Below are 10,934 nucleotides of genomic sequence, written 5' to 3'. Positions count from 1 at the left end.
CGTTGCGCACAGAATTCCGCTAAATAAAATTTAAAAAAATTATAACCGGAATAACAGAGCACGAACCCGACCAAAAATCCAAAGTAAAAAAAAAATAAATATCAAATCAATTGAACCCAGTGAATCCGATCGGCTATATAGAAAGCAAACAAAAATCGCCATGCCTTACGCTTACGGCCTTACGGGGGTAGACACAGACAAGAGAAGTCGGAATCATTTTCGAACGATAACGTTCGTAACTTCGTATATAAAAGAGAAAAAAAAAAAAAGAGAGAAGCTGCTATAGAACGAGTAACAGATTTCAAATCGGAAATGGAAAAAGTTCACGGAGCCAACAAAGAAGATGGGAAGATTGAATTATTCAACGGCGAACATTCGCTTGCTGTGCATTCGACCGGAAAAATATTATATCCAATAGAAAAATTCGGCCGGAAAAGAAAAAAAAATCAAACGGATATATATTTTTTCTGACTTTGCTACTGTATTATTACAATGTACACACACAATTTCTTTGTGCCTTTATATATCTGCCGACTCGTGTTTTTCTATTTGTCAAGATGATGTCACATTTATATGAGGCTATACTCGCCAACCGAACCGGGGGATATATTTGGTATCACGCAATCGGCCATCTAAAAAAGGCCCGTTTAAGTTGACATTGTTCTTGGAATATATAGCCTACTGAATTTTACACGATATGAACTAGCTGCAGCAAAGGGAATAACAACAGCTGGGCTTATGGCTTTCGGAGAATCGATTAACGATATTCGGAAGACATTCAAGAAATAATCAAAGTTGAAGAACATTTTCTGGCCAGTTTCCAGAACCAAACTAACACTCTTAACTACATCTTATTCGTTTATTTGTTTGACTATAGCAGGATTGGAATTGTTGGTTAACTGTTTAGTGGAATCAATTAACGGGAGATAAACAATTCGTCTCAATTAGAGAGGACGACATTGTAACCGAATCAAATGCCAAAACAGCGGTCTCCATGACACGCAAATAATGAAGTGTAAAATGAGCCGAACATTCGCGTCGTTACATAATAACCTCTCACAAGAAAACCTATTTCATTTTAGAAAATTAGCCCGCCGTGCTGTTAAATAGCCGACATTCGTCTTGTTTTCAGTTGAAAGGCGGAAAGTAATGCGATAACCGAATGAACAGTTTTACTATTCGCCATTAGACTCGATTAAAAATGAACCAAGACAATTTTCCACCGAATCAAAACAGCCAATTAAAAAAGTCATCTCATTCTTTCAAACATTCGGATCTATCAATTAATTTAAAAAAGAAAAAGAAAAGTTTCCATATTTAATCTGTTCAACAGCGAGTTGAGTAATACACCCAACTCAAGCGGAGATTTGCAGTTGATTGGTCACGCAACGTATGTATAAGCGGATTTATTTTTATTCCGTCATGGGAAATCAGAAAGTGTCGACTGCTGCGATTTCAAGCGAAGGAATCCAACGATAATACGCGGGTATTATCGGCTTAGAGCACTTTTAAAACTCTGATGCTCGTTCTATTATTTGTTCAACATGCTAATAATAATTCCCCGTTCAATGGCATCACAAGATTATAGCAAACGTTAATCGGTTTCGCGCCGATTGTGTTTCTCCTCTACATGCGATGCTCAAAGTTGTCCATCCATTTTCACCGGATTTATTCAGTTAGAAAGAAAATTTGCTCTTGCAATCGTTCTCAATGAACTTTGGCTAGTTTGTTTCGTTACAAAACGTCATCACTGCAAGTTCAATATCAAATAAAAATGTTGTACTGCAATTAAGTTTTACGCAACGTCGTCATTTTCAAGGAGACCAGCAAATAACTGGCCATCAAAAGGCGGAAGCCATTCGTTTTATAGAATAAAATGTTTTTTTTTTATCCCCGCACCGGAAAACCCTTAAAACACAAAATTGGGTAGAAATTAATTTCCTCGTCAAGGTGTTGGGATCGAATGTCGCCCACCAAGTTAAGAAATAAAAACCCGTTTTTAGTATACGCCAGAAATTAAAAATTGCTGCGGATAGATCGCGCATTAATCTGCTAAAATAAAATAAAATAATAAAAAACATTTATAGAAATAAGAGAAACAATCAACTCGGGTGTGTTTGATACGTATATAAAGTGTGAGTATATCATTAAATGTTGGCGCAGCAACAGCGCCGTATATATATAACAGGTGCTGTATGATATTATTATTATAGGCTACCCGCCCGAAGGTCTCGGATGAACGACATCCGCACTTTTGCCGGGAAAATTTCCTGGAAAATGATAGTTTATATAAACCGCGTCTATATATATGTAACAAAAGGCGTGAAACAGGAGCTTATTCTTTTGTATAGCTAACAAGTTTCATAGTTATAGCCCGCAGGAAAATATATAGATATATAACATCATCAAATTAAATCAGGTACATATATAACAATATACAATCGAGTCCCTCCGAGCTCTATAGATTATTATTCCTTCCTCTCTATATACCCGCCATTTCAACTTTCAGCTGAATAAACTTCAGCGTGAAAAATGGAAATAGTAACTTTGGTCGGTCATCTAAAGGTCATCTAAATACCATTCGTTCTTGTATAATACATATAAGTTACATACAGAATATATTGGAAAACATCAATGGATAAAAATCACTGGACATTACAGCACGGAAGCTCTATACTATACACACCATCACGCAATGGGTGCTGACTTCAGGGTCGTCTAAGGACATTGTCCTTGTTATTATATCAAATGTATATACATCCCCTATATACAACCATCCATTTATTATATTTGCCGATAAATAATATTAAACCCAAAAGGAATTTGTTGAGACTACATTATAGGAATAACAATATTTTATTTCATTTTTTTTAAATGCCAATAAAAATGTTTCTGCTCCAAGGGGATGACATTTTTTTTAAATTTTACAACATATATAACAATAAAGTGCGCTGTTCCACTACGTATACCAATCGCTTATTTAATACCGGAAGAAAAAAAAAAGGTGTATATAACGCAGCAGTGAGAGAGTGCGGAAGCCGTTAAACTTTTTTCAATTAGCTCAGCTGCTGCTCCCGGCGAAAATATAATCGTCTATAAACACAAATATCAAACCGAATGTTATATAAGGTGTGTGTGTCAACATGTAGGAGCCTATACATAGTGTGTTGTATATAAAAGGCCGAAGCCTGGCGCAGTTTCTCGGTTAATTCAAACGCCGGATTCGATCCAGCCGGAACCCCCCCCCCCCCCCCCAAAAAAAAAAGGAAATGAAGTCCTCGGTATATATTTTAATATATTACATTTAAATGATTAGATTTTATTTATAAATTAGATTATTGATTTTTCAATGAGATAGTTATGTATAAATACATCATTGCACACATCAGATAGCGGATGCTGTTGGCGTTATGCTGCTGACCTTCTCCTTGATGTTATCGGTCTCCTGCCGCCGCCAGTTATTAGCGACGATCCCGCCGAATTCACGGAATCCCTATTATCTCCAGCATTTCACGTTCCCGGTGATCCCAGCAGCAGCCGCCGCAACGCAAGTGCATTACGCTTTTCCCCAGATGTTACATCCAGTTTCAGCTGCTGTGATCCCGGGCTCTTCTTCTCCAGCATCAGCTCCGTGTCAACGTGAAGTGAAATGTAAGTCTGTGAACTATATCTATATTTACGTATAATAATTAATCCCGGGATCGATTTGATTATTATCGCTTATTATTTCATGTTGGTTATTAAATATGTGGTTAAAATTTTGCGCAGATGCAACGCAACGATTGGACGAAACCATCCTGACTCTCCAGACTGTCCAGAACGATATGGAAGGTAGGCCTACCGTCATAAATAATAATAATTCAGGAATCCATATTTATTTAAAATATATGAAATGTTGAAATTTTGATTATCTCTCCGGGGAAATTATATAACAAATCCCATCTAGCCGTGAAAGCGGTTTCGCAAAATTTGGCCAAAACGATGGTGACCATTTGGATCATGGCGACGACAAAGTTGGACGGTAGGCTATATAGGCATATTTTTATTTATTCAACCGTGAAAGCGTGCTGTATATTTTTAGCGAGAATTCTATATGAAATATTAAAAACTAATTTCTAGAAAGTTTGAAACGCTCGGCCGAAATTGATCAACTGCTGTCGGACTCGAATAACAGAATCATCAAACTGCAAAATGATTTGAACGGTATATACATCAATTCATTGCAAATTTATTTGATGATGTAACTTTGTTTAATAAATTATTTCATGCAGAATCCCGAAAAGATTTAGCCGACACCAAGGCGACAGTTGGAAATTTAACAGCCGAATTGAGAGGTTGGTTATATAATAATAATCACGCCGTAATTCGGCCGTAAGAGATATAAATGTTGTCCTTCATACGTGACATTGAGCGTTCATTCCATATATTACACAGCCAGCACGAGTCCGTCTTCCATCGGTAGACTGCCCAGCTCGTGCGCCGATTTGCAGGTGACTGGATACAAGAGAAGTGGATTATTTTCAATTCTGGGCAACAATAACAGGAGCATCGACAGTGTCTACTGCGATTTCACCAAATCTTCCAACGATACAGGTAGGCCTATTATTATTAGCCTACACAAAAACAAAATGGCGGATTCCATTTTTGAATTTTCATTATAGAATTTCAGGTTTTAATTGGATCGATCGACGTCAAATCCCGACCGACTTATTTCTACGTCCAGAAAAACAATTCCTTCTCGTCGATGGGCGTCCCGATTCCGTTCGAAATGGAACGAGTCAATAACAGCGGAGACGGAGACTTTGATTTGGCCAACGGAACGTTCATGGCCCCCAGAAGCGGCACGTATTATTTCTCGTTCACGGGACTGGCGGAATTCCCGGCCTCTGTGCAATTCGTCTACTTGGAAGTGCGTCTCTTGGTCAACGGACTGGGCGTCGGCACGGCCCACTCGTCCAAGTCGAGCGCCACCGAGTACCAATTCAACCAGTTGGCCCTGCAATCGACTCTGGTCTTGCGGCAAGGCGATCGCATTTGGTTGCAAATCACCGGCATGTCGGACGGAGTTTTTCTCTACGACGCTCCCGAAATCCACCACACCCATTTCAGCGGATTCCTTTTAGAAGAAGATTTCTCTTGATTGTATTTTGTCATATTACGAAATGTCGAATAAATGTTATAATGGTTCAATTTCTTGATTATGTAATATAATAGGCCTTTATTTCTGATTTAAATATGTAATTCAGGTTTAGATAGATATAATCTATGTTTAATGCTTTTTAAGAACGTTTAGCGGTCACTGTCTATTAGTTATTCGGACGCAGTGGGAGTTCAAGAGGGTCCGTGATTACTGATTAGGGGCATGTGAGGGGCTTTATATTTATAGAGACCACAGCAAAAATCAGCTGGAGATTATTCTTTCTTATTTTTGTATACATAGATTATAGATTGTATGTATATATTTTAGACAAATCCCATCTGAAATTGCTTTCTGGGATTATTATTAATATACTATTGCCATTGAAATGTTTTGACGAATTATAAATTGGCAATAGATTGAATTTTCCAATTGAAAAAGGTCACTGGGAACGCGTGGATATATTATATAAGCTCAATAATTTATTGGTCGATATTTTTTTATACATCGATTTTACATAAGTCATCGGGTCCTATTATAATATAGTGAATTCATTTTCTGCCTTCGTCACTTCGACTATCCAATGAAATTATTTATTAAACACGAATTTTTAATTTGTAAGATATAAAAACAGTTTAGTTTTACTTTTTTCTGTGATGAAAGTTATTATATTCCACCTGTGACGTGTTTTACTATACACATTTCATATATCTACCTCCCAGCACGTATAGCAGAAAGGACACATTTTGTGGTTTAGACACCAATAAAACAGCATTTGATTACTGCATTATACTTAAAAGGTGCACCTGCGTGGTTACACACATCTCATATAATATTTGACTATATATTACATACTAAATTCACCGAAATTCACTCTATACATTTGATGATTTCCCCAGTTAAATAATAATAATATGAGAAATTATCTTTTATGGCTATTTATATAAAAGGAATTTGTCTTTCTCGATTTTCACACCCCCGCAGGCCAGCAACATTACACATAGGACACACACACGTATATATAGGAAAATAGATCGTGACCAGACTTTTGTGATGTCTACCAGCAGACACACACAATTCGACGAGAGAGAAATATAAAAGAGATGAGCGTGAAATAAAAAAAAATAAGTAGGCTATATATATATATATTATATGTAGGACATGTATCCAATGTAACTAATGTGTCTGGAGCCTATATGTCTGATGTCTGGCGATGCGACCGCGCCGCATACTATATACTTACAGCCATTTCCCTCTTATCTCCTATGTCCAACGTATGTGAGTGCAGCGTCTATTTTTTTGTTTTTATTTGGCTAAAAGAATCAATTTCCTTCCAACCGACTTTTGATATAAATTATTACTAATGTCCATACAAGAACATAAAATCTATGTTTGGACGTCGATTGCGCAAGTGCTGCTTTTCTTTGGCGCATACTTTGATATTATATAGCTCCTGAAATAGCAAAAGTTTGCGAAACACGTCAAATTAAATATTTAGTATAAAAACGTGCGTGGAAATATTATATTTATTCGCCACTGCGGATATTATATAAAAGACGCTAGAACTTTCGAGTTGTTGGTTCATTTTCAATTCTGAAACTCGGTAAAGCTCTGCTAGATTTTTTTCCTTGACATGAAGATTTCGGTAAGTGAATTTGTTATTTCCTTATATTCAAAATTTAGTTGAAATTTTTCTAATATATATTTATTGATTTATTGGAATGAGAAAAGGTAATAATGGTCCTTGCGGTGATGAGTGTCGTCTCCGGTCAGTTGATCAGAGGACCTCCAGGTTGGACTTATTACAATCCGCTTATTCAGTCTCCTTATGTGCCTATGTTGGACGGTAGTAGTCCCCAGCAAAAGGACCCGTGCCTCAGGGAACTCAAAGGTATTTTTTTCTTTTTAGGCAGAATAATATTATTTATGATATAATCTGGTTTAACATCTTTTTGCTCTCAGTGACTTCCCAACGTTTGAAGGAAACATCCGGAGTCATTGGCCATTTAAAGAGCCAGCTGAACGGTTAGTAATATTATTATTTTTTGAATTTTCGCGCCAAAATTTTAATGTTAAATAAACGCAAATTAATGTAAATGATTAACAGCATTGGAAAAGAACACTCGACGATTGGCCGAGAAAATGGTGAAGGGTTGGGCCTGGACGAACAAGAAATTCGAAGGTATTTAAATCGAAATTTAAAAAAAAAATTAATTTGAAAATTAAATTAACAATTTCTTCATCATCAGAAACTTCGCAAAAATCGACAGACATTTCAAACAGATTGAGCGAAACCAAAGATATGGTCGTCAATTTAATCATTTACGTCAAAGAGCTCGTTGCTTCCGGTACACAATAAAAACATCCGCGCTATTTGAATTCAATTTTTTCCCGCTCATTGTTCTTTTTTAATTTTACAGCAACGGGTAGCTCGTCAACAAGCGCAGCGACAGACATCGGGAAAATGCCAAACAACTGCATGGATTTGCAGTTAATCGGACACATTAAAAGCGGATTGTATTCCGTCATGGGCACTCGCAGCGTCGAAACTGTTTACTGCGACTTCTCCAAACGACCAGAAGATCCAGGTATATATACCCTGAGCAAAATTAAAAATCAAATTTCACAAAAAATTTCAAATTTATTTTTTAAATTAATAAAATTACTAAAAAATATTAAAAATATTTTATTTGTAATAAAATTAATTCCTAATCAAAATGAAATTTAACGAAATTTCAAATTTGGCGATTTTTTTTTTAATTAATTTAATTAATTAAATTTCTAAAAAATCACAAAATATTTTCTTTTAAATTAAATTTTTTCCTAATCAAAATCAAATTTCAAATTTGGCGGGTAATTTTTATTTGCTAAGGTTTCCAGCAATGGGTCGGTTACAATGACGTCAAATTGTCGCCCACCTTTTTCTACGTCGAGAAAAACGTTGGCTTCTCTTCAGTGGCAACCGCCGTTCCGTTCGAGGTGGAGAAAGTCAACACCGGAAACGCCATGGACTTGGAGATTGGAATTTTCACGACGCCCAAATCGGGGATTTATCATTTCTCGTTCGGCGGGATGGCCCGATTCGACCCGGACTCGTCGGACTCGTCGGGCGAGATGCTGGAGCTGCGGCTGATGTTGAACGGCGTCCGGGTCAGGTCGAGTTACGCCACCAAATCCAGCGGCTGGCCTAGCGTGACTCTAGCGGAAACGAAATTCAATCAAATCCAATTAGAGTCGACGCTGAAATTGCAAGAGTCCGACAGGATTTGGCTGGAGATTCACGCTCATTCCGGAGCGGCGGGAGTTTCCCTTCACGACGACGCCGACTGGCACCACACCCACTTTAGCGGGCTCCTCATCGAAGAAGATTTCGAATATTTCTAATCGATTATATTCCTTATTATTTCTTCAATATTTATTAATCGATATTATCATTTCTATATATTTGGGTTTTAATACAAATGGAAATAATACACAAGAGGAAATTAATTACATACAAGTGCATCAAGTTGTATGATTGCTAAGGGTTCCGCACATTGTTCATGAATATCAAAAGGAAAGGTGAAGCCATTAATCACGCTGATATGATAAAACGTCCGGTAGAGGCCATTATAGGTCTTCCCTCTAGCTCTATATAGATTTCTTTATATAATATACATCCATTTAGATCAAGTTTAGACCACTACAATTTGAAATATTATAAGCCATGATATACGTGCTACGCAATAACGCAAAATCGAATACATGTGTATTGCGCAAGAACAAATTTGGGAGTTTATTATCTAGGTCTTGTATGTAGTATTTTATATTTATATATATAGTATATTTCATAGTCTATTTATATCATATGTCCTATTGTTATGTCACGTTCAGAGAAATCCTATATCAACTAAAGTCTATACAAACGATTTTTTTATTGTGTCTGGACCTTTTTCTTCGCTGGTTTATTTGGTTATAGAAAACAAAAGAGAGCTGCTGTGCTGCTGTGTGAAAGATCAAATGATATTTATACATCTCCTAGTATATATATTTCTTTTATAATAAAAACGGAATTTCTATCTATAGAAATAAATGAATATTCCAATTCAAAAATATATGTAGCCAATAGAAAATTGTTCAACTCTATGAAGAGAGAGAGATGTATATGCTCTGCTATATCGATTAAATCGCCAGTGTGAATGAACCCAAGTGGAATAAATTGACGAAACGCCGCGGGGCGTCGTCCTCATCCTCTCTCTATATACATCAGTCCATTTGTGTCCTGCTGGATGGGAGTTCATATGTAGGCCAGCCCAGCATCAGCAGCCAGCACTGCTGAAATAAACACCAAAAGGAGCGCTATATATATATATACTAAGTCTATATACTGCTGTACATCTATACTCTATAGATATTTCCATCAATATTAAATAAGAGTTATATCTATTCCGTCGCTCTTTTGCCTGATAATGCGCAGTTACATTTCTTCTTTCTTTCTTTTTTTTAAAACTTTCCTGTGTTTAGGTATATACTGTATGTGTATTGACTTATTCCTGACGTCAACAGTCCGCGGCCAGACACACAAACTTATCGTATCATTTCTCGAATAAAAATTGGGGGCTGCATGTGCATATAAATTTCCATCATCTCTCTCGAGGTTTGCTGGCTGAGATATATAGAGCAACAAACTCAAAAATATATATATACATGCACGATCATTCTCTCCTGTTACATCTGCTGCAATGTTCTTGAGATATATTTCCACCACATCGTCCATCTGCTGTAGGCTAATAAATATAGATCAAGTTTATACAGCCAATCTATCCTATCAAATAAGTAGGTTAACGTCTTGTTGTAACCAGAAAATCGAACGTACATCAATCTCACCCTTTTATATTCCCACAAAACTATATAATATATTGGTTGTATACTTGAACTTTAGGCCTATATAGGCCTATTAACAATGTCCTCTTTTTCGATCCCGTGTGTGTCCAGCAATCGATAATCACAGTTATTTAAAAAGTTAAAAACAGATTGACTATATAAGTATCTATTCATTTTTAGACATTGTTAATATAGAAACAAAACCTGTCTACACCTACCCATACAATACACTGTGGATAAAAATCGGAAGCATCATGTAGGCTACAAATCAATGTAGGCCTATAGGCTATCTATAATATAATTTCACAAATCATTTGACTGTCAGGTATATATAGAACTATAGGCCCTTTTCATATTATATATATAAAACTGTAGCCATGTTTGAATAAGCAGTGCTGTGCTTCCCTAATGTTTTTCCTATTTTATATATACACAGCAGAAAAGAAACTTTGTAGGCTACTGTATGGGGGGGGGGGGGGGGGGGGGGGCAACCGCACACAGAGCCACACAGCAGCAGATAGCGCCATGTAGAATGTATTATACACATCTATAGACTATGGAGAGACGAGAGAAAAGGGAGGCAGCCGGAGCCAAAGAATATACAGAAACTCGGCGAGGTTCTGTCAGACTGCGTGAAACTTTCAGGGGATATATATATAAGGGCCCTTTCTCTGCTCCTGCTGCTGTTCAGCACACAAGGAGCTAGCGCAAAAAGGAATATATAGGAAGGAAAGGAGGATGGTCTAGAAATGTCGGGCGATCAATATACGACACGCACAACACACAGGGAAACTCTAGACGGGTTGCACATCAGGGAGCGCAAAAGAAGATGGCCGTATAGAATATATATCTAACTCAAAATGTAGACTACAGGATAACTATCTACACATTTATATTGGGCAGGATAATATATCAAAGTTATATAATAGGTCTA

General features: G+C 36.8%; 2 protein-coding genes across 2 annotated transcripts; both read left to right on the top strand.

Moving 5' to 3' along the window:
- Positions 1-3,173: 3,173 nt before the first annotated feature.
- On the top strand, positions 3,174-5,190 carry LOC124326250. Its single transcript, XM_046784974.1, has 8 exons — positions 3,174-3,281; positions 3,390-3,651; positions 3,769-3,831; positions 3,947-4,021; positions 4,120-4,203; positions 4,272-4,334; positions 4,435-4,593; positions 4,662-5,190. Exons 1-8 carry the CDS (start codon positions 3,270-3,272, stop codon positions 5,138-5,140), a joined length of 1,197 nt encoding a protein of 398 aa, XP_046640930.1. The 5' UTR covers positions 3,174-3,269; the 3' UTR covers positions 5,141-5,190.
- Positions 5,191-6,674: 1,484 nt separating this feature from the next.
- Positions 6,675-8,624, top strand: LOC124326299. Its single transcript, XM_046785043.1, has 7 exons — positions 6,675-6,782; positions 6,869-7,028; positions 7,100-7,162; positions 7,245-7,319; positions 7,387-7,485; positions 7,558-7,725; positions 8,010-8,624. The coding sequence occupies exons 1-7, from the start codon at positions 6,771-6,773 to the stop codon at positions 8,519-8,521; spliced, it is 1,089 nt and encodes a 362-aa protein (XP_046640999.1). The 5' UTR covers positions 6,675-6,770; the 3' UTR covers positions 8,522-8,624.
- The last annotated feature ends 2,310 nt before the right edge of the window (positions 8,625-10,934 follow it).

This window comes from Daphnia pulicaria, chromosome 2, assembly GCF_021234035.1.
Source record: "Daphnia pulicaria isolate SC F1-1A chromosome 2, SC_F0-13Bv2, whole genome shotgun sequence".
Classification (NCBI taxonomy): domain Eukaryota; kingdom Metazoa; phylum Arthropoda; class Branchiopoda; order Diplostraca; family Daphniidae; genus Daphnia; species Daphnia pulicaria.
The sequence above is the reverse complement of the archived record's forward strand: the minus strand, read 5'-3'. Positions and strand labels throughout refer to the sequence as shown.

Coding starts and splice junctions, on each gene's coding strand:
- LOC124326250 (XM_046784974.1), top strand. Junction 4,204..4,271: donor ACTGCAAAATGATTTGAACG/GTATATACATCA, acceptor TATTTCATGCAG/AATCCCGAAAAGATTTAGCC. Junction 4,335..4,434: donor TTTAACAGCCGAATTGAGAG/GTTGGTTATATA, acceptor TATATTACACAG/CCAGCACGAGTCCGTCTTCC.
- LOC124326299 (XM_046785043.1), top strand. Junction 7,029..7,099: donor GTGCCTCAGGGAACTCAAAG/GTATTTTTTTCT, acceptor TTTTGCTCTCAG/TGACTTCCCAACGTTTGAAG. Junction 7,486..7,557: donor CAAAGAGCTCGTTGCTTCCG/GTACACAATAAA, acceptor TTAATTTTACAG/CAACGGGTAGCTCGTCAACA.